Source organism: Ostrea edulis, chromosome 9, assembly GCF_947568905.1.
Source record: "Ostrea edulis chromosome 9, xbOstEdul1.1, whole genome shotgun sequence".
In the NCBI taxonomy this organism is placed as follows: domain Eukaryota; kingdom Metazoa; phylum Mollusca; class Bivalvia; order Ostreida; family Ostreidae; genus Ostrea; species Ostrea edulis.
In genome coordinates, this window is record NC_079172.1 from 6819452 (window position 1) to 6842744 (window position 23293).

The 23293-nt window shown below is 36.2% G+C and overlaps 3 protein-coding genes across 7 annotated transcripts; 1 reads left to right on the plus strand and 2 right to left on the minus strand.

Annotated features, from left to right (window-relative positions):
• Positions 1 to 2603: 2603 nt before the first annotated feature.
• Positions 2604 to 12886, minus strand: LOC125657746 (uncharacterized). 2 transcript variants are annotated; one of them, XM_056148374.1, is made up of 2 exons: positions 7367 to 12886; positions 2604 to 4742 (listed from the first exon to the last, which is right to left on the minus strand). In XM_056148374.1, the coding sequence occupies exon 2, from the start codon at positions 4337 to 4339 to the stop codon at positions 2831 to 2833; it is 1509 nt and encodes a 502-aa protein (XP_056004349.1). In that variant the 5' UTR covers positions 4340 to 4742; positions 7367 to 12886; the 3' UTR covers positions 2604 to 2830. The 2 variants fall into 2 exon arrangements, with proteins under 2 accessions (XP_056004349.1, XP_056004351.1); XM_056148376.1 differs by having other exon boundaries at positions 6726 to 12886.
• On the plus strand, positions 5573 to 16684 carry LOC125657747 (uncharacterized). Of its 3 annotated transcripts, none has more exons than XM_048888505.2 (2): positions 5573 to 5863; positions 14982 to 16684. In XM_048888505.2, the coding sequence occupies exon 2, from the start codon at positions 15004 to 15006 to the stop codon at positions 16312 to 16314; it is 1311 nt and encodes a 436-aa protein (XP_048744462.2). In that variant the 5' UTR covers positions 5573 to 5863; positions 14982 to 15003; the 3' UTR covers positions 16315 to 16684. The 3 variants fall into 3 exon arrangements, with proteins under 3 accessions (XP_048744462.2, XP_048744461.2, XP_048744460.2); XM_048888504.2 differs by lacking the exon at positions 5573 to 5863 and adding an exon at positions 13097 to 13320; XM_048888503.2 differs by lacking the exon at positions 5573 to 5863 and adding an exon at positions 13338 to 14602.
• On the minus strand, positions 15243 to 23059 carry LOC125657748 (fumarylacetoacetate hydrolase domain-containing protein 2-like). 2 transcript variants are annotated; one of them, XM_056148378.1, is made up of 7 exons: positions 22899 to 23059; positions 21959 to 22175; positions 21002 to 21061; positions 20725 to 20893; positions 19090 to 19198; positions 18017 to 18104; positions 15243 to 16120 (listed from the first exon to the last, which is right to left on the minus strand). In XM_056148378.1, the coding sequence occupies exons 1-7, from the start codon at positions 23057 to 23059 to the stop codon at positions 16100 to 16102; spliced, it is 825 nt and encodes a 274-aa protein (XP_056004353.1). In that variant the 3' UTR covers positions 15243 to 16099. The 2 variants fall into 2 exon arrangements, with proteins under 2 accessions (XP_056004353.1, XP_056004352.1); XM_056148377.1 differs by lacking the exon at positions 15243 to 16120 and adding an exon at positions 16668 to 17048.
• Positions 23060 to 23293: the final 234 nt, after the last annotated feature.

Consider the following 23293-nt stretch of genomic DNA (forward strand, 5'->3'; position numbering starts at 1 on the left):
TAAATCATATCAATAAATATAAAGTTTCTGCAAACCAAACATGACGGGATATTTAGTATGTACTATTAGAGACAGTTACCGGTGCTACCAGGCATGGGATAACTGACAAAGCGAAAATGCCCTGATCAATGAATAATATGGTCTCATTAATTATTCATTAGAACGAACAGATTGGTATAAATGTGCCCATGGATGATGGGGAGAGGGGCGAAGCGTAATGTGCTGTACCCAATACATAACCTTATCGCTGTTAAATTATCTGTCAACTTTGATATATTCTTATTTTATTTCTCTATATTCTCCGATTCCTTGACTTTATAATTCTATGATTTTGTGATTCTGTATACTCGATGATTGTGTGATTTCAATGATTTTATCTTTATACGGTTCTATAATTCTATCATCCTGTAATTCTATGATTACGTGATTTCAATGATTTTATCTTTATAAAGTTCTATAATTCTATCATCCTGTAATTCTATGATTGCGTGATTTCCACGATTCTATAACTTTGTTATTCTGTATTCTCTATGATTGAGCGATTTCCACGTTTCTTTGACTTTGTTATTCTGTATTCTCTATGATTGTGTGATTTCAATGATTTTATCTTTATACAGTTCTATAATTCCATCATCCCGTAATTCTATGATTGCGTGATTTCCACGATTCTATAACTTTGTTATTCTGTATTCTCTATGATTGCGTGATTTCCACGATTCTATGACTTTGTTATTCTGTATTCTCTATGATTGCGTGATTTCAATGATTTTATCTTTATAAGGTTCTATAATTCTATGATCCTGTAATTCTATGATTGCGTGATTTCCACGATTCTATGACTTTGTTATTCTGTATTCTCTATGATTGCGTGATTTCCACGATTCTATGACTTTGTTATTCTGTATTCTCTATGATTGCGTGATTTCCACGATTCTATGACTTTGTTATTCTGTATTCTCTATGATTGCGTGATTTCCACGATTCTATGACTTTGTTATTCTGTATTCTCTATGATTGCGTGATTTCCACGATTCTATGACTTTGTTATTCTATTATTCTCCGTTATCAATATCTTGTGATTCTATAATACTATTTTTCTGTGATTCTGCAATTCTCTGATTTTGTGATTTCTTTAATTCTGTAATTCTACGGTTCTGTGATTTACATGATTCTGCAATTCTCTGATTTTGTGATTCTATAACTCTGTGATTCCTCTGATTATAAGAATTGTGATTTCTATTATTCTATGATTTCTATAGTTTTATGATTTCTATAGTTTTATGATTTCTATAGTTTTATGATTTCTATAGTTTTATGATTTCTATAGTTTTATGATTTCTATGATGTTGTGATTCTATGACTGTGATTTTATGATGTTGTGATTCTATGACTGTGATTCCTCTGATTATAAGAATTGTGATTCTATGATTCTCCAATTCCTTGATTCTATTGTTCTTTGTTATACATGTAACTATATTGTGATTCCATGATACTGTTATTTTGTAATTCTATGATTCTGTAAGTCCATGATTTTGTTATTTCAATGATTCTGTAAGTCCTTTGGTATAACTATATTGCGATTCCATGACAATATTATTCTGTAATTCTGGGATTCAATCGTTTCAAAAGAGAAATTTCATGCAGAAAATATCTGATTAAAACTTACATGTACTGTTCATATGGCTAAGGTGCATATGCTTAATATTGCAAGGTTTTCAGGCTCATAAATAACAGTGTTCTTAAATTTACATCTTTTGAAAGAAAAACAGTCATCGAGTAATATAACAATAATTGAGACCCTTTGATTTTTATTACTTCATCAATATTTTCTTTCTTTGGTGAAACAGTCTCCCGCGTCATAGGAAAGGAACCACATATCACTGTTCTTTATCTTCACCTTTCATATACTAATCTATACCGTCGACGATTTCATTGATTTCTTAACAATGTTGTGTGCAAATTCACTAGAGCATATTAAAGATCAATTTTAATCTTAACGTTCAATATTGGTAGCTAGAGATATGAGAGTATTGTCAATTAATTTGACATATTCGAGTACCCTGTATTCAAACAAGATATGTTGATTCCACGCCATCATCTTTTAAAGTTAGTTCACAGGGGTTATCCTAGGTAAATCATCATGATCACAAGAAGATTTTGTAATCAGGATTATTGTACAAAGATAATGCATTTCTTGTATAAAATCGCAATCAATTTTACATTGATTTATTTATATCTAAAACATTTTTCACACTTCTACTACTTCCCACTCTTCTTACACTATACACTCTCTAAGTAAACAAGTAGATGTATGAAGGTCAACAATCAATGAGATTTAATCTGTTCGAATGTTTAAATACTTTTGCAACCATAATCCTACCTTTTCAATATCCAAAATGGCTGAGGTTTTTTTTCTTCTCATAAAACCTTCAGTGCCATTTCAAGGAGGAATCAATATCTAATTTTTGAAAACTAAAACGCACTCTTGTTGAGACCTCATTGATCTAACAAAATGGCATTTTAGTGGGCAAGAGATGTTATGCAAAATCTTTAAAATTTCAGTATGGTTTCGATTGCGTTCTATGTTCATGTTACAAGTACAATTTGTGATTAAATGTCAAACTTTATTGTACAAAGTTAGCGTTGTTATTTTCTTATATTTCATAATTTGGAAAATATGTTATGAACATTAGCAGGCATTCCATTCCACAGCCAACGTTGTACCAAAACCAAAATGTCTTGTATGAATAAGTACAACAAAAATATATTCTAAAATTACAATTATGTTGAACACAGATGAAAATTAGTTCATGGGAATTGAATAAAGTTCCTATGATTTATAGTCTTTCCTTTTCCGACCTTTCATTTTAAACTTTTTCATAGACAGTGGTTTAACGTCGGGCTCGTCCGCCGCCTCTATGTGTAAAATGTCTACGTCATCAGGACAGGCGGGAATGCTATCATCAATGTAAGGCTCTAAGTCTTTGTCGAACTCGTTCTCCTTTAGACTGTGGAGCCAGTTGAACACTTTGAGGTTTCTATGTGATCGATTCAACACTTGTCCTCTGTTCCATATTTCCAAATCTTTTATCTTTATTTCGTGATAGCGTGGTCGACCCATGCGAATACGTATATCATCTTTGATCACAAGGCTAAGATCAGGCGTGATGCGAATTCTCTGCACCATTTTTGGCACTGCGCAGTAATCTTCATCTGTATACGAAGGAAATTCTTCATGGCGACCAATCATCGTTTGTCGTTGGTTCGTTTCCCCGAATCCTGTGACCAGATTTATTGCCATAGTGGTGGACATAATCTTTTTCTGAACACGATTTGTCAAACCTCGCCTTAAATCCATCTCTAAGATTTGTGTGTCTCCCTTCCACACCGACACTCTTTCTTCTTGATTTGCTGGAGACATTGATCGGGGAGAAGGTGTTACTGGTGCTGCTGACCCGAGGCTTGATGTTGTAATTGTAGTTCGAGTTTGCATTCGATGAGAGAGAAATGATCGTCTTCCACCTCGAGAACGTTGCCTCTGTTGCATCAAGGCTATTTTTTCTCGTATTCTTTGCTGTCTTATTTCCTCCAAATTGATACCACGACTTCGAGGTTTAGCACCAACTGATAAAGCTCTCCGAAGCTGTCTAGGTTGTTGAAGGACGTAAGTATCCTTTACATTGCTTAGACTGGGAGACTTTTTAAGCTTTCCAGCAAACAATCGACTCCTTTTTATGCCCACTGATCTCAACATTCTCTGCTCGTCTTTATCCATGTTTCGGAAAGCTTCACTTTCGTCATCATCAATGCGTTGTACAACGTCCATTCTCATTGCATTATGAGTTTTTGAAAACCTATCCAAAGCACCTTTGGAGCGTTGCCTAGCGAATTCCTCCCATTTTGATCCTATCTTTTCAATAGCGGAAGGAGCTCTTGAACTTAAGTTTTTCTTTTTACGTCGGCGCTTTGTAGCTGTACATACAAGTGTTTCCGGTGATGTGGCTCTTGTTGAGCATGAGAGCAAGGACAATTTAGTAGATATAGATTCATCACTCGGAATTCGTTGCAAAGACGGCTTTTTACCGAGTCGACCCGAGTATACTGGTTGTCGAGGAGGTTTGACCGTAGGTTCGATTGGTACTATCACGTAATCAGGCATCCATGTTTGTAGCGCTTGCGACAAACGTCCCTCATCCGTCTGGGTGTCATCGAAACTGAACTCAGAAGACGATTCGAACGCCATCAGACCATCATCTGTTGTTCTTGATCGTCTAGAAAGAGGAGTTCTGGGCAAGCTATATTTGTCCTCCTCCCGGTACGAACCAATCAACGGTCCCATTATATCGTCGATGTGAAAAAAAAAATCAACCAATTATGAACAATCGAAACATTGAAAAATTACATTTTAGTTCTTGCCAAGGAGTCCATCACAAACTTCCTGTTACGATGTGGAAGTTTTATCTCTAACATTAAAACAATGTCCAGGCGATCAATTCCAATGATTGGAGCTTGTATGAATTCGGAGCTTTGGTTCTCGTGTAAACATTTATTCAAGTCTTTGCCACGTTATTGGAATAGTGGTCGCAGAATCAAATAGTCCGAGCTTCCAGGCAAACATGCAATAGTGACGCTGATCCGTTTACAATCTCGAGATTAACGCTGGGTAATCCTCCACGCAAGTTTCGTTATTCTAGAGGTCCTTTTATACCATTGCTCAGTTGAATTCTAAGACCCTCCTATTCCTGATTAAATAGAAAATATGATTAAAGGTTTTTCCAAACAAGTCCGAGTTTTAAAAGTCAAAAGCTAAAATCTTTTCGAACTAGGATCTGGGCATTGTTATAATGCTGTTACGTAAAGGACTGAACATTTGTAGCATTTCAGGCAGAAAGGATCAATACCTAACAACACACGCCAAACCTTTTTTTAAAACAATGATTTGTTTTGAATTATGTGAATAAGCTTCCTAAACATGAAATTTGCAATTTGGAACCAGTAAGTCCATAACGGTAAAAAATAAAAATAAAAAATAGGCCAATGCATATGGTCATTTGTAATGTCTTTCTTACAACATTTTATACATGAGGGGTGTGGATAAATACGTTCTCTGTGTTTATATCCCTGTAATACAAGCAGATGGACATTAATTCCTTATACATTTCAATCATATTGGTTTCGTTTTAGGAATATATGATCTTATGTCAAGTTTAAGGGTCGGTGTTTTAGCAAGAAGTACATTCAATGAAACAGCAGAGGTGTATTATTTACGAAACATTGGTACATACATATACAGGCAAATATTTACCAAGAAAACTCGACGGTCAATGAAATAACGAGTAATAGCTTCATTGTTTTAAACTTTATCAGAACTACCTCATTTACAGGGGAGACGTGTTGTAAGAATAGCAATCGTTAAAACTTTCTAAAAGATTGACAAATTTTAAAGTTTTATTCTTCCCTGGCTTAGAAAGCTCAAAGTGATTCCCTGAATGGGTAAGTTGACTCTTTTGTCTATATGATTCTCTTGTATTGGCAGCAAAGAGGGAATCTACCAATCTAAGGAAAGGAACAGAGAAACTGATCATTTCTTTTTTTAAAGTTATATTTTGTGTTTGTATCATAGATTTTTTGCGTAATTTGACGCCTGTCGCTCTAGATTAGCAATTTGTTGTGACTACGGTTCGGTTGTACGCTGGCTATCGATTGCCACAGTAGGATATCTACTAGGTCCAGGCGCCACCGAATCGATCTCGGGACGAAGAACCAGTTTACTTAAATAATTAATTTCGTTGGGGTTATTTCTTAGCTTGTTTACTAAATAATGACAGCTTTATACGTCTTTAGGTGGACAAAATTAGCAATGGTGAGTAGTTTTCATTATTTCCTCAAAATTATGGAAAAAGACGTGCGATTTTGTGAATATTCTATGTGTGTAAAAAGTATAAAAGCAGGAAATATTTACTAAGAAAAATATATACTTACTTTTTGTTTCAGAAGAACATGTATTAGTGTTTGTTGTTTTTAAATTTGATTTATGTACATGTATTTAATATTCTGTCACGTATGTGGTCTGGATAGAATAGATTTTGATTTACATCTTAAATGATGTAACAATTGTATTTCTATTTGATACTTAAATAAACTAATCATATCATTATTTTCATCATCATTATCCTAAACGTACATGAAATACAGAGATGAAAATATGTTCAATATGAAAAAACATTAGTTAAAAAGAAATGCAGTGGTTGGTCTGAATCAATTCAATTTGCAGTCGCTTTGTTCTTGACACATTTTAATGTCCAAGAGTCACGGGTCTTTTGATTAAGATCCTGAATTAAATGTAAAATTATTAAAGTATTCAAAATTAGCAGTAAGTTGGCAAAAGACTATTGCCGAATGTTCTTCCTGAAATATGCTTTGCATATAATAGATGTTTATTAATTAAATAAGAATTGAAAATCTTGACACAATCTATAGATATCGGGCGTGTCCTCAAACGTATGACAACGATAATTAAAACAATCGACTGTAACTAAACCATGCCCGAAAATAACTTCTTTTTCTCATTTGGAAATTCTTTTTCTCCCATTACTTCTCAAATAAAGCGATTTTGATCGATAGTTTAAAGCCATTCAAACACATTTCTCTCTGGTGGTTGTTTTATTTCGACACTTGAAACGTATATAGCATTTAAAAACCGGCGACATGAAAGTAAATCTTACCCGTATTGTTACGATGGCTAATTTCGATTGCATTAAAATGTATCGTCATTGAATATCTTGTATCCTCCGTGACTGACTTGAACACACAATTAATCTACTATTGAATAGCTTGAACTATGTTGCGGCTTTAGTTTTGAGTCCTCTTTAAATCACCCGTATTTTCTCTGGAATTTAAATGTTCATTAAATACGTGATACCGAATTTGTCATCAATTGAAAGTCATTATCGGGCTCGTGCTGAAAAGACAACAAAGATTGACATTTTTCGCTGCCCAGGTCTGAGACTCCTCTCGAGTACTTATCAACGACTGATTAAGTCAAGCAGGCCCTTACATGAAGAAATTAAGTTCATTTGGATGCTTGTTAAGATGATAATGTTTTCCTATTTATTTTACATTTTGAAGAATTTTGCATGTATGTAAAAACTAAACTGTCTCATCTTCCTAGAGAGTGAATATTTATGTAAACTGTATACCATAAACAAAAAATACACTTATACAGGTAGTATAATATTCCATTTTGGGAATAAACACTAAGCAAATGAGGCTATAGGATTACGTATTTATAAATATTAGATAAAGCCTCAATCATATAAACAGATGAACATGCATGGGAAGAAAATTAACTAGACATGTTTACTACCTCTCGGCCATTCCTCTTCCATTAAGTCCACAAAGGTGATGAAGCTCCATGCAAGAAAAACGGTACTGCTCCGAGATGAGGCACCCGCCCTCCGACACAGTAAAATCTGCACTGCTATGACACTGTAAAATCTGCACTGCTAGGAATCTTTCATTTCTTCACAATGTTTTTTTCTGAAAGACTTCCGTAATTCGCCGTCCGAAAACATTCAAAGAATAAATTACATAATTTAGAATCAAGTCAGTGACTTCTATATGGTGATTTCCCCCCACACATCCGGTCACCGTTGTAACAGTTTCTGAACACATGAAATCAAGTCAGTTTTAGAAGCGGCGACTCGTGTGTTAACATCCCTGCAATCCTCAGATTCTTATCTCCCAGACTTCTGCCGCTACCTTCCTTATATATGGAAGTCCCACCTGCTACATAGAATCAACCTTGGAAAAATTACATATACCGAGACCGCGGGCTCTTGTGTGAAATCGGAGCGGGGTACCCTTGTACGGCCCTCTTTTGTGCACACTGTAAACTATCGGATTGAATTAGGAAATCTTTACACGTTCCATTCTTATTTTTGAATTACTTATCGTCAATTGAAACGATAAGATTTAAAATTCAAAATCGCACTGCTATAGGGGGTTTTAAGAACATATGGTGCATGACTTCATATCGTTGCCACAAGTCAACACTGTTTGTTATTAACTTTATATATATATATACCCTCTTTGACAACACTGAAATGTCGCAGGAAGAAAAGCGCGGAATTATTGACCAGTATAAGCCATTGAGATATACCAACCATTTATCAACTAATTATGATATCAAGTTTTTTCATAATTCCTTTGCATATGAAACATTCGCGTGTATCTAGGGCTCTCCGTGCGTGTTGGAGATATCTACCTGGATATATTTATCTACAGTTTCCAAATTAACAATTGTTATGTTTTTGTGTCGTGCTGTCATCGGCATTAAACGAAAAATCTGTCACTCGGACTACTTTAAATGCAACAAATAATTTAATTGACTTAAGTAGCTGGCCACCCCGGAGATTCGGTTAAGGTATTGACGGCTTGTACATGCTATGAATTGAATTGCACTGAACTACATCTTCCCAAGTCAAGGGTTTCTGATCCGCTCCATATCTATGTGGAGCGGAGCTGATCAGAAACCCTTGACTCGGGCAGATGGCTGAACTAATAATGTATATAAGTGTCTCAAAAGCGATGATGATTTTATTTTAAAATAACTGCATCACTGTACAACTGAAATTATTGAACAGTCATTTTCCCGTTATTCTAAAGATTTCAACTGTTATCAAGACAAGATGAATCTATTCAAAGCGACATCAAATCATGGCAATGCTGTGTTTACAGCATATTGACAAAAGTTCTGTTTCTGATAAAAAAAAAATTAGTGACTCTGCACATGGTGATTAATTGATCCACTTTGTAAATTTTAAAAACATTGCGAACTATTTTAAGTCGATAGATTCGGGTAAAATGTCGATCTAAGGAACAAAAGGCTACTCCATAATTTCTCAGTTTTGCATTTTGTAGTGATCGGAAAAAGACAACACGTACAACAAAAAATGCATCACAAAACGTACTTTATACCTTGGTATGTTATTTTAAAGTGACAAATTATATGAGATGGTAAACACATGGATAGTTATCGATCCGGATGACCTACATCAAAGCCGGAAAACTTTAAAAATTCGGTCGGCAGAATATTTCATATACATAATATACATTTATACTGTACATATCGCATCACAAGCCCGTCGGCGACTTAGGTTTTCCTATCTGATAAAGATGGCAAAATTCTTAAGTATACATGTACCATAAAATGGCGTTAAGATATTCGTATGCGTACATTCCTTGCAGTTTTGGAATTTTTTAAATCATCCGTTGTACCTTTGGAAATTAAATCCAAACTACGAGTTCCCTGTCTCAACAGATGTTGCATACAAAAGTATATCATTGAGCTTAGTATTCCTCTAATGTCAGTTACATGTGATGTCCCGTGCTAGACAGCCTGTTTAGTTTTCAATTACGTCCACATATGTACACACCCACCAGGGCCGTAAATTAACCTTCAATTTGGAGGAGGCAGGAAATTAGGCGGGGGTCTGGGGGCCACCCAGGCCCCCAGACGCTGAGCACATTTTGTGCACACTGAACACGTTTCGTGCAAAATCCTTGATTCTAGGGCCTTCTAAGATGTTACTTGACTAACTCATTCTAAAAGAAAGATTTGGAATGCTTTTTAAGGGAGGTATCATGTTCTTAGTTATTGGAAACAACATAAATTCTAATGAACTTTAAATTTTAATTTTGTTTGGCTCAAAAGTTGGAGGAGGCAGCTGCCTCCCCCGCCTCCATGTAATTTACGTCCCTGCCCACCCCAAATGCATAAGATGATATTCATAATCACAACTATCCCGACCCATCGAATTGACAATGAAGCAACCACCATGCCTTTAACGGGGCTAGTTTGAACTTGCATACATACAGAAAGATACGTCACACTCAAAAATACATCTTTTAAAAAATACTAGTACATGTACATGCGTACACAAAAAACTTTAGATGTATTTTTGGATACTAGGACATGAATGTTTTTGGTACATCCTTTAGGGCAACAGAACTAACTCAATTTCATTTTCAATTAATTGCTGATATGCAAAATCATTTTCTAGAAAAGTAAGATTACCACTTTAATTGCGGTATATTTTCATGTTACAGGTACATATAGCATTAGTACAATGAATGTAATTTGTTATTTTAGGTGCAAAACTCAATACTTTTTATTTTAAGATAAAGTGAAGTCAATGCGCTTTTAGGCACCTGTTCCAAGTGTATTTCACTTTTAAATTCGAACGAAACACATGGAGACAGTGGCCATATTCACAAAAAATCTTACGACTTATATTATAATTTTGTGTCTGCTTTATAATCAATGGAATGCAACTATGCCCCGAGTAAGAATGCCAGTTTTATCATTTATGTATAGACTTTTAAAGTTTCACTCAATTGTAAGATTTTTTGCGAAAAGGGCTCAAGATTTCTGCATGCCACACACTGCGTATAAACATGTATAACACCAACCTTCTTCATTCTATGTTATTTTTTTGAATGTGTTAGATGCATTCATTAGACCCATATAGAATGCCTTTGGATATTGAGGAGACAAGGGTTTAGGGTTTAAATGTGGACACAGGCAGGGTAAATGAGTTGTGTTTGTGAGAGTCGAAAAGTCAGAACATGACTAGACTGACCAAGACCAAAAAAAAAACAAAAAAAAAAATCCGACTCGACCTTTCATTACCTTAAAAGATTCAAAGCTTGTGAATATTTCATAATTTATGATCAGGTTATAAAATTTGACCTTTATAGCCAATTTCTATATTTCTTTGAGCCAACTGGCTCACCAGAGTAACAATTGAACACAGTGATATTTGAAGGTAATTCAGAGAGTGTGAACGTACAAAGTAAACAGGTAAATAACTAAACATCAGTGTGACATTCTCTTTTAAATTAGTATAGCAGCACTCAAAATGTTTCCCAATTTTAACAAATCGCTGACATTACTAGTAGTTAATAATTGAATTAATTTAAAAACACTTGGTCTAGAATAATACCTTTTCATTTCCCCCCTCAAATCGTTATACAGTGGACATTTCAATATGAAATGAAATTCGTCCTCATTATCATGGAGATCACAACATGTAGACAATCTGTTAGATTTGATAACGTTGTAGTTTCTACCTAATTCAATGTTCAGAAGATGGTTAGACAACCTACATTTAGTTAATAACCTTCTGTGGTTTTTTTTAATCTATGGGTTTTGTTAAATAAACAGCAATTATCGATAAGGTGATGATATAAGTAGCCTTTTGAAGATCAAACAATATTTTCAAACAAATTTTGTTAATGTAGATCTAGAAGTCTTTGCTTTATAACAGAAAAATATCTCAAGTCTATGTGATTTTCTGACCATATATAGTTTAAACCAAGTGACATCAATTCATTTTTTTTTTTATGTAAAATCCATTTCTCATTTCGTACAATCTAATTAAAATTAGATCCTTTGATCCGCTCACGTATATCACAACCTTGTGTAGCGATATACGTGAGCGGATCAAAGGATCTAATTTTAATTAGATTGCATTTCGTACCACTAAATTTTCGTAACAAGATTTGAGAATTCAATTTTCTGTTGCTCTTAATTTGAACCAATATTTGAAACTTCGAAGTTTCATTTTAGCAACCAATGGCAAACCATGTTATTAACCATAATGTGGGGTATTTTCGTTTTTGCTTTTCTTGTTCAATCCGACACAAACTCCCCCCCCCCCCCCCCCCACCCCTCCTGTCCGCTCACTCAACAAAATTTAAAACGTGATCTGTACCTGCCTATAACATTTGATTTTTCTAACATCGGACAAAAATTTAATTGGAAATCTCAAAATTGATTATCATATACTTTTTGGTCGTCCATTCAAACCTCGCTTCTCTACCCACTTTCCACCAGGCTTCTTACTTGTAGATGTAAGGAATGGTATATTATTAGATCTTTATAAGATTAATATGATTATTTAGCTACCTTCCAAAGACCATATTTACCTTGCCTTCGGTGGATAAATCGATTATGAAAAGCGAGGTAACTCAAAATGAATAAATATTTTGGAAAAAAAAAATACAGATAACAAGAGATGAATTAAGAAAATTTACTTACTTGTAGCCTCACCGAATCAGTACTCCTTATACATGTATAATACTCATTAACATATATCTAATCTTCTCGATGAAATATATTTTTCTTTTGACATTAAAATCCTACATACCATTAGCTTACATATATACAAAGAAAGGAAGAATACCTGTCTCCAAGTTATTTGTATTTCTGGGAGAAGGAGGGGGTAAAACAGTGGAAGCGTTTGGGGATAATACCAGCATTATAATTAGCTTCCTTTGTCTATATACCCTCAATAAAAACTACCTAGACATAGGCACCTGGGGACCACTTTCTAGTATTGTTCTCCGTAATAACAAGGTAAAAATGCATGGTTAAAAACAATTTTTTACAGAACTTTTCCAAAAACTTAACTTCCATGTCTTAAATACACAGCTTTAGCTGCAGATCTGTAGATCTCTCAGAAAGATATGTCCCAATATTTTTTCAGAGAGCTACAGATCTGCAGCCAGCACATTTGATAACACAATCCATATGAATCTGCATGATACAGAGAAAACTACGTGGGACCTATGTGACCCACTTGTCCTGGCTTTCCATTGTGAAAGGGTTGGGGGGGGGAATCACGTCAGAGGGGGGGGGGGGGAATCACGTCAGATATAGAACTTTACTAAAATCAATATAAATTACTAGTCTACCTCAGACCGCAATCAACAGAATATCCGATTTATCGAACAAACATAATTATAACTTAATTAACAGTGTATCGATTTGAAGATTAAATAATTGATTTCTGTTTAACATACACGTCCTTGAAAGGTAATTTAATTGGTAGTTCCGAATCACGGCTTGTCAACGGCTTTACCTTCTTAATCAACGTGCAAGAAGTGGCATGTATCCTAAAATTACTACAAATACAGCAAGGGTATCAGCAATCAACCAAGGTTATCATCGCGCCGATTACAAATGAACTTAAACTTGGAGATTGATTCCTGCTAAGTAAAGATTCCTGATAAAGCGAAGAGTTTTAAAACAAAAAAAGGGTACAATGACGTCCTACACCACGTGACCCAGTTGAAGACAATGTACTAAACAATTCTCATTTATAAAGACGCGGAAATTGACACCTATTTTGACAAAATATCTTCACTAAGCATCCGCCCACTGTTTAAATTATCGCAATGTTCATTTCAAACCCGAACACGATGGATTATTTGCAGATTTAATTGAAATACACAACATGCCGAGTTCCATAACCAGTAAGTAATCTTTTGAATTCATGAAACGAACAATTTATAGATACCCTGGATTTCAAATTGTAGCGTAAAGGACAATCAGCATCATTCTTTACGAAAGAGCTTATAACCCTGAAGGAGTAGGTGTGAATGCTACGCAAGTTTGAATGCGATGTAATTAATATTTTTATTTTTTTTTTACCAACTATTGATCAGTCAAATTGCAATACAATTATAACCCTGTCAAACAACGTAATGGGATTATAAAGTTGTATTTCAAATTGATTTTTCGTCTCGATGAGGAAATATGAATAAAAAACCTTTCAGCCAAATAAGAAATGTCTCAAATGAATAAACACCCACTGCAGTAATGATTTGGCTGAATGTAAACAATTCTAGACATATTTGAAAAGAATGGTAGGAAGGTCGCATTTTGACATCTTCCCATCTCCAACCACGAAGAACATTTTCTTTCGCTAAAAACTACGGTATTAACTTTTTCAAATTTTTCTAACCGATTTATTGACTTGTTCCAAATGTTCAAAAACACAAAACCGATATTGCTGCGTCTTGTCTGTGTCATATTTAGTATGCCAAGAGACATACATAGCATACATGTCTCAGGTATGTCCTGATATCCACATGCACAGCAAGACCGGCTTTAGAATGAGTAGGTCTATTTGAGAGTTCGAGTAGTTCTGTTTGAAATAATTCTTTGAATAGCGGCCTGTCGTCCTTCTTGCGGAAAGTCGTTGATTCCCCCACACAGTGCTTAATCGGCGCTTAGAAGCTTTTTCTTTCTACCAATTCGGTGCGATATATTGGTCCTAAACATCAAATATCGGGCAACAGGAGGGAATATTTTGACGAGATAAAACACTGCTTGATCCCTCCTTGACAAAAGAGGTCTCACGAGAAGACAATGTTATCTACAAGAGGCGCGTGACTATGCCTATTGTGGCCACATATGTTTTCCTAATCCAGCTTTAATTCCGTATATGTATTTGAGATTCGCCACTACGATAGAGGCGCCTTTTAATACAATCAACAAAAACCTGCATTTAAATCTTTGAAAACCGTTCGTGTACGACAAACCCTAGTAATTAAATTAACGGGATATATTCAATCCGTACACTCCATGGATTGTAATGTTGGGATTTGTGTAACCTCTCGTGAGATTTAACAAGATATATTTTGAATATATCTCTGTACACCAAGAAGTCTAGTGTTTCAAATATCATCTCCGACGTGAGGTCTAGGAATGATAGAACGATGATTTGATGTAGGGATTTATTTTACAATCCGGGTAAGCGGCATTTTATGTCAACTTGATCATTAGAAATTATTACAGTTCATTATCATTGTAGTCGCCGAAAAATTCGATACTCTTTTCACTTGTAATGGTGTCTTGAAGAGCTTCGCAAACTTCTGCACAGAAAAATTCTTAACTCTGGGTTTGATTTTGTACAAGCGTTAAATGGAACATACTCCTAAAGAAAAGATTTAATTATATCGGATTAACTTGTTTATTAACTACTTGTCACAACGGAATAAAAGAAACTACACAATAGGGGCATGGCAAAAGCCATATTATAGAGGGTGTTACGCCAGGCTTTTCAAACAGATGTGTGTTGTTCAGTTCATTTGGAATGTGTACAGATCTAATTTCTAGCTCTTCTTTGCAGTGGAAGTACCCCAAAGTAAGAGATGTTACGAGTGTGTACTCCGGTCACCGTACACAGTCAGTGTCAAGGACGCATGCGCAGTCCTATACGTTCGGGTGTAGTCAATGATCTCCGGCAGCACATCATTGAATTGGTAAAAGAACAGACAGAAGAAAACCTCGATATGAATATAGAAGAATCCGCTATCATTTATCAAATAAAAAAGAAAGGAGGAGTTGCTCCCATTGAGCCGATAAAGACAAAGGAAGACAAACAAAACGATAAAGTGAAAAGAATTCATTTGAAAATGTTAAAAGAGTCACGTGGTAGAGGAGCACATCAATTTCCAGCGCTGGATATAGGGGATATTTCTCACAGGGATGACGTCATGCCACAGAGTGACCCAAGGACAGCTAGTGCTAAAACAGTCAGGTTCAGGATGGAGGACACAAACGGTTACGTACCAGGAAACCAAAACCCCGGATACGAAGTGCGTGGTAATGCCATTAAATCTTCCTCCGGACTTCATAAATCTGTTCCATTAATATTACGCAGAACTGAGGCAGCTCAAAGACAAGCTCAAATTCACACTTCATTACAATTGTTTAAAAGACGTTTGAAAATGAACAGCCAAAACAATTATTTAGCGCCAAACAGTACTGTTCGTGAATCAGACTACATCATCCGGCGTGTGCCGCTTCAGCTGGATGTTCATGGTCGACCAAATATCACTCATGGTGTTCCTTTAGCGCCAAGAATATCTGTATCCTCCAAACTGCACGCCCGTCCGAGAACACCTAACTCTGTTCAGCAACGAGCGGTTTCCCCACGACCCCCGACATCCTCCAACACAAGACCCTTAAGTGGAGGTCACAAGTCATCAGCCTCCATTGAAGAAAAGAAGGTCAGGTTTTCATATCGACTTCCGGATAACATAGGTAAAGAGTTGTTTCGAGAGGACTCCGAAATCATTCCTAGTGTCAATACATACGTTGTCGAACAAACTCAAGCAAAATTCGGTGGAAAGTACAAAACGCAAGCAATGTTGAACGAGCACAACCTAGGCGTCCACGATGCACTGCACTCTGGTGACAAAGAGAGGGTCACGGTACGCGAGGATTCTAAAGTCGACACTCGAATCATTCGATGGGTCGAGGAATCTACAAACATAAACTTTACAAAAAGAATCAATCGAATTCGATCAGCTTCTACGGAACGCTTTTATCGATCTGAATCGACTGAACGTTTAAAAACAGGATCTGCTGACTCTAGACGAAGTCGAAAATTTCTGGAAGACCCGACAATTAATAATAATATAATCAACAACGAATCAAAAGTCAAAACCACAGAATAACATGTGTTTTAAACAGATCATCAGAACAAAAGTGGTGCTTTTCATGAAAAAAAAAATTTAACTGTGATATTCATGGATTCTGATCAGCAACTGTCTCAGCAATTTAAAAAAAATCAAACTTTTTATTTTCATATGGACTGTTTGAACTTCTATACGGGTATTTGTGCACAACTATCTGGGTGAAATGATCACCTTGGTATAATTTGACATCAAGGTCACTCTCCTTTTGTTGAAAATTTAAATGACGGATACCGGTAATGGCAATCCTCTGTTAATATTATATGTCATGTAATGATGTAATTTTGCAAGCTTTAAATGAGCTGATACTTATACAAACTAGCAAAACGAACATAAAATATTTTCAAAACGATTTATTGATAATGCATTTGGCAGTCTCATACATGTGTGACGTGTGAAAAGACAAGTCATACAAACGCCAAACCCTCCTACCAACGACAACACCGTCTCAGTTCTCCAAGACATGGAGTATTTCGCACTCTTCATGAAATGAAAACAGCGATGATTTATTCCTTCTCGAATATCCACTAATAGTTTTCAATTATTAAGTAGGCATGTCTTGTTCTATTGGAGATGAATCACTTTAAATTTTCAGACATTTTCTTCTTCAGAATAACAAAGGCAAGTGTTAATATGATAAACAAATTTAAATTCTATACTATTTTGTTGACAACTTTCCCTATGTTGTCAATTTCACATTCCACAATATCACCTTTCTGGAAAATAAAAAAAATATTCTGTGTTCATTGCATGCCGGTGAGTGCGAATTTGTTAGGTAGATAAAGCAAGTTAAGTGTGTTTGAAAATGAGCTATCTATGAGATTGAACAATTATTGACTCATAAAATAATGAGTGTGTGAAAAAATCTTGATAAATATGGTACAACTATTTTAACGACTAGAAATATTCCAACAAAAATGAAAGGAAAATGTAAATATATATATATATATATATATATATATATTATATATTATATATATATATATATATATAAAATAAATTTCATTTTTGATTAAACAGCAATGTGCTTCATGAAGTATGCTGGCATAATATGTTGCAGTTTATGTCCTCGTGTATTTTCAAACATGAAATTTATTTCTTAAATGTTCCATAAACAGATGCATTCACAGATTGATTAGTATTAAATAGACAGTGTACGCGGAACCGGTAGAGCTACAGCTCATTCAGTAGGGTTCCAAAAACTTTTCGAGTTGGGTCGGTTCAGGATTTCTCAATTCGGGTTCGAGTATTTCGGTTTGGGTCTATATAGCTATTTTAAAAATGATTAATCTAAAATCAAACACTTTTATTGTATTTTGTTACAATAATTACTCGTGGATGCGGACTGAGCTTTAGACTCGACATCCATGGTACTAGAAACAGCATTGTCACTTCTACTCGTTCTCAATGATTGTCATTGACGATGTTGATCCTGTGGCGTATTTCAAATGTGTCTGACATATTTTACATACTGTCATTGTTTTGTCCACAATGCCACCATACAGTCATATTTGAGAATTTTGACATCATCTTGTTTGAACGGATTTCTAAAAATGATTCCATCGTAAAAATCGGACCCGAACCGAAATACGGAAAAAATGGAACCAATCCCGACCCGAAAATGACCCGCTGTTTTTGGTTATTTCAGGTACTCGTTCCAGCCCTAATACTCCGTATCATTTACCTGTAGGTATTCCGGTGGTTTTCCAAACACCCCGACACCTGGCGGAGTACCTGTCAAAATCAGGTCTCCTGGTTTCAGCGTCATGAACCTTTAAAGCAAGAATAGAATTCATAAAATATTACGTTTTGAATACATCCTACGAATATACTTTTGTTTACCCATACTGATCAATAGTACCGTGCAGTCCAGGAATTAGCGGATACACCAGCCATAAATCACTCAATTTTCTATCAGTGTGAAAGAAACTTACAGAATATATGTATATAAGTACAAACTAGCACCATGTTGGTAATTACCTGGTGTTTTCGCGAATTCCATGGACCCGTACTATGTACTTGTCGACAGGTCTTTCATCATGGGCAAGAGATGATACTAGTATGTAACGAGTTACGACAGTACAGAAGTAGCATATTTCACAAGAGGACAATCGTGTCCAAGTATTAGTATGCGACTATGTCATAAAAAGTAGTCTTCAGTTTTTTTAAAAGACAATATTCTATCACACATTTTCATGGTATTCTAACTCACATGGAAAATTAGCAGAAGAAAACTTGAATAATTCTTAAAACTATTTTGTTTCTGGTACCGTCAGTAAACGTGACGTACATGCACAGGTATACAGTTCAGGGTAGATTGATCTAACCACCCTAGTAACACAACATCTGAAGAGTTCTACACACCTCATCTATGTACTTATATTTACCATCTCTCTAAATATACTGCTAACTTTAATCGTTACAATAAGCTCGATCATTCATCTGCACCGTGTAATCTAAGATCTCTCTACATAATTATCGTGACGTGCAGTTATAGGGAGCTACCACGTGCACTAAGATCTCTCTACATAATTATCGTGACGTGCAGTTATAGGGAGCTACCACGTGCACTAAGATCTCTCTACATAATTATCGTGACGTGCAGTTATAGGGAGCTACCACGTGCACTAAGATCTCTCTACATAATTATCGTGACGTGCAGTTATAGGGAGCTATCACGTGCACTAAGATCTCTCTACATAATTACTGCCCCTTTCACCGTTTCCATAAGCTATTGTGTGTATCAATGTGTGTTACCTGGATATGAATGCGACCATTGCTGCCGTTTTGTGAATGAGCTGATTAGTGTTGCTGTCTTGTTTGGTGACGCCGTTCACTTTACAGCGTAGACCCAGATTGTGAGGATCTGTTAATAGAGAATGACTATGATGCACAGTGTTATGTCGTTATAGATATTTAAAACAGATATATAATACATACAGAGGAGCTCCCGGGAAATAAAACAAGACGCTTAAATCCTACATACACAATATGTATACTGCATCCAACTACTTTAGAACCAATCCGCGACTAGGTATACCTCTGTAGATTGACTTTATCATATTTTTCTACGTATTCTAAATAAACAAGTTGTACAGCTTGCAAACCGGTCGTGGTAACTTAGTAGTAGAACGTTCGCTTTGTAACCAGGAGGCCGTGAGTTCGATTCCCGCCCGTACAATAGACGCGTCAAACTTAAGACGTGAAAATAGGCTGTGATTGCTTCCTCGCCAAATCCTCAGCATTTATTAGAAGTGTGAATCATGGCTCTTTCGGATGTGACCTTAAAAACGGAGGCCCCCATGTCGCGACAGGCGTTGGCACGATATAGAACCCTCACTGCTACAGCCATAAGCGCTAAGCATAGGCCTAAATTTGTGGTACTTTGCCTACAGCTGGTGACGTCTCAATACGAGTGAAAAATTCTCAACGGGACGTAAAAAAATAATCTACAACTTGCATTTATAACTTTTCGTTGGCTCGGTATTTGCACGAAAGGATCATTGATCTATACGACGTATATTACGAAGACTATCTCCCTGTAGACTGATTTTATCATCTTCTTTCTAAACTTAGATGGGCATTATGAAGGGCACATCCCTGCATATTGACTTTATGATTTTGTTTACATATTTTATGAAGGGTATGTCCTGCACACTAGCTTTATGATCTTCTATCCCGAATTGACGAAAGCTACTTAATTGCCTGCAGATTGATTTACTTATATATTTACTCACGACGAAACAACACTGGTTGGGAATCCAGACAAGGCCATGTAATTCGGTCATCAAATTATGTACGCTAACATAATGGCGCGATGACGTGATGACAATCAAACGAGAGAGCAATGGTGTGATGGTAACGATTAGCGAACAACATCCGCATATCTATAGTGCTTCATCGTACCTTCGTTAATATCACTTCATCGAACCACCAAGCAATCGTCATCGCGCTGTCGGATTACCGTGTCATCGTCATCGCACCATCACGTCATAAACAGCAGTCATTCAATAACAGACCTACAATTCGCTGTACTGTGTCATGAAACTGAGCTGCGTGGCCCTGTACACATTCCATCCATTGTTTACAATAAACAATTAGCCACAATTCTGTTACATATCACGTGACACGTAAGAGTGTGCTGTCTGGTTATCTCTCACTTTCTTACATTTTGCTATGTGACACGTAAGAGTGTGCTGTCTGGTTATCTCTCACTTTCTTACATTTTGCTATGTGTGGGGTTGCACAGTAGGGTCCACTTTTCTTCACTTTCCCCTCTTCTGCCCCCACCCACCCCCTCCCTTTAACCCTATCCATGTCTAAAATATGTCTATGCGCTGAATCATGAAACCGCTTCTGAAATATTAAATTCGACATGACTGTTATACGTACCAACTATGTCCTCCTTCATAACTATGGCGGGTCCCAGTGGACAGAACCCATCCATGGCTTTTCCTATCACCCACTGCCCACCATTCTTCCCAGGATCTAGCTGCCAGTCCCGTGCACTTACGTCATGTGCAACAGTATAACCAAACACGTAATTCATCGCATCACTTTCCTGTATTTATTTTAGACTGAGACTGATCAGCACATGCATTAATCAAAAACATCAATATTACGTCATTGAAGCGGTAAGAAATGTAAACAGGAGACAAAATGGGTGTACCTGAACCCGTTTGGCGTCTTTCCCAATAACAATTGTCAGTTCTACTTCCCAGTCCAATTTCTACAATATAAAATCAAAATTTAAAACTGGTTCTAGAGAACAGACACATGTTTCATACATGGGTCCCCGTCCCCCCTTCCTTAATAATACTGGTATCATCAAGGAGGGGGGACCCATGTATGAAACAAGTACCTGTGTGCTAGAGACATTTTAGAGAATTAGTATTGTCAGATGAAATATTTTTGAATATTTGTAAATTTTTAATCCAAAATGCACTCGCAAGTTTCCGTCTTGATTACATCATGGACTCTCGTAATTTCTTTTTCTATTTCAAATTTTAAGATACTATAATGATCATATCGATGTTAATAACATGAGTTTCAAGGGGAAAAAAAGCTTATGAATTTCTTTTGTAATATGACAGAAATTCAATGAATAAAATTTAATACAATTCTAAATGCGAATAGGTCCCAACTGATACAAAAAGAGATGTCACGAGAATTGTTGTCAGCAAGTTTGTTAACTTTTAAAAGACAACAATTTTCGGGGACACGGAGAACATCTATTATGGAAATTGTAACAGGGGTACATCTGAAATAGCTACATCATCTGGCTCCTACACCAGGTCACGGAGCCCCACTTTTCTCTCCGATTTCGAATTTCACCATACACATGTACATGTATATTACCTTGATAAAAATAAACAACCTACAACACAGTTTGTAAATTCTCTTTACGATATTTATACCAAAAGATGGACATCATTAAGAAAAATATATTCCCCATACATATCATTTGAATTTTATATAATTTATACCTTTTCAGTCCAATTCTATTTGAATTCTACCTATTTTCTACCTATCTTCAAACGCTACTTTGCATTGCGTGACTTCATTATAACAATCTTAATCGATACAATGGAACATGAGCTAACTGTGGACTTTATTCAGTTCTGACCTTTGTCTCTGAGGGATACACCAAGTCGTCCGTGGGACCTATGATGCAGCTCGGGAATTTGTTGAAGATTACAGGCTCTACAGGAACAGGTGCGTTCTGTTCCTCACAGTGGTCCTTATAATTCATCCCTACACACAGCACCTTGTCTGGGTTATAGATCGGAGCTGCTATTGTGACAGAATCCCTGGGAATAATTGATCCGCCTCTGTCGACGACACTGCAAAAGTTTGATGTTGATACGTGTTGGAATATATTTCAGGAGGGGGTTGTACTATATATATCATTTTTATAAACATTGTACATTGAAATGTTAACTATCATGTATGCTGTATGCCCAAGAGGGCCCCAATTTGGAAATAAATCATATCATATATTATATATATTAATTATATATATACACGTACAGGTAGTGACTAGTCTGAGATTGTTTTGTAAACCCATAGATAAAACAAGGGTTACTACAGAGATAACTGCGCACTACTATTTTGGGAAACTGCACTGTATACCCACATCTCTTCAAAATACATGTATGGGTTACATGTACCCGGCAGGGTTTCAAAAGATCGGCCCTTTTTCACGACTTGTAACAGGCACATGTGACTAATTATTATTAATAAAGCTGATGTTTCATAAAATGCTCTCGTGTGAGTGCATGAATCTAGAACACAAGAATTTCTAAGGGAGGGGGGGGGGGGTACAGTTAAATTAATCGATCAGGTTTGTAAAGGGGCGGGCAAACAATCTACTGAACACATCTTCTGTGCTTTCCTACGTGATTAAAAATATGTCAGATACCGTGCCTATTTAATTCGACGTGCTATAATGATCGATTTGGTGCACAATACGGCTGCAGATAGGCGAGTTGGGGCACATATATACCTGCAACGTCACTATTTCTGACACCACAGATAAATTAGGACTCCGGGTAACCAGCTCATACCTTTTTGCAGCAAGTAAGCTCTTTTGACCACCTTCAATAAAACTTCGCATGTCTGATGGAATTTTAGAATCTCCTGCACACAAATCCACGATGTCCCCGCCATCGCAAACCTCCACCCCTACCTGTCGCACTCCGCCCCTCTCAAACTGGACAAACCGCATTGTGCTGGAAAGTCACGAGAGGTTACGAATATCACTGCGGGTCAGCTGACAGCTCTTATCTTAACCAGGTTACTCTTATCTCTGAAAGTTCACAAAAAAGGTTTTGGAATATCACTTCATATATACATTCTACATTCATTTTCAGGTTTAAATTATCAATAACTCACTGTTAGACCCAAAATTGCTGGAAATTCCAATTCAAACACAGCGAAAATGAAAGTAAACGCTGTGTAA

Coding starts and splice junctions, on each gene's coding strand:
- LOC125657746 (XM_056148374.1), bottom strand. CDS start 4,339: ATGGGACCGTTGATTGGTTCGTACCGGGAGGAGGACAAATATAGCTTG.
- LOC125657748 (XM_056148377.1), bottom strand. CDS start 23,059: ATGCGGTTTGTCCAGTTTGAGAGGGGCGGAGTGCGACAGGTAGGGGTG. Junction 21,062..21,958: donor TGTATCCCTCAGAGACAAAG/GTCAGAACTGAA, acceptor TTTATATTGTAG/AAATTGGACTGGGAAGTAGA. Junction 19,199..20,724: donor TATGAAGGAGGACATAGTTG/GTACGTATAACA, acceptor CTCTATTAACAG/ATCCTCACAATCTGGGTCTA.
- LOC125657747 (XM_048888505.2), top strand. CDS start 15,004: ATGTTACGAGTGTGTACTCCGGTCACCGTACACAGTCAGTGTCAAGGA.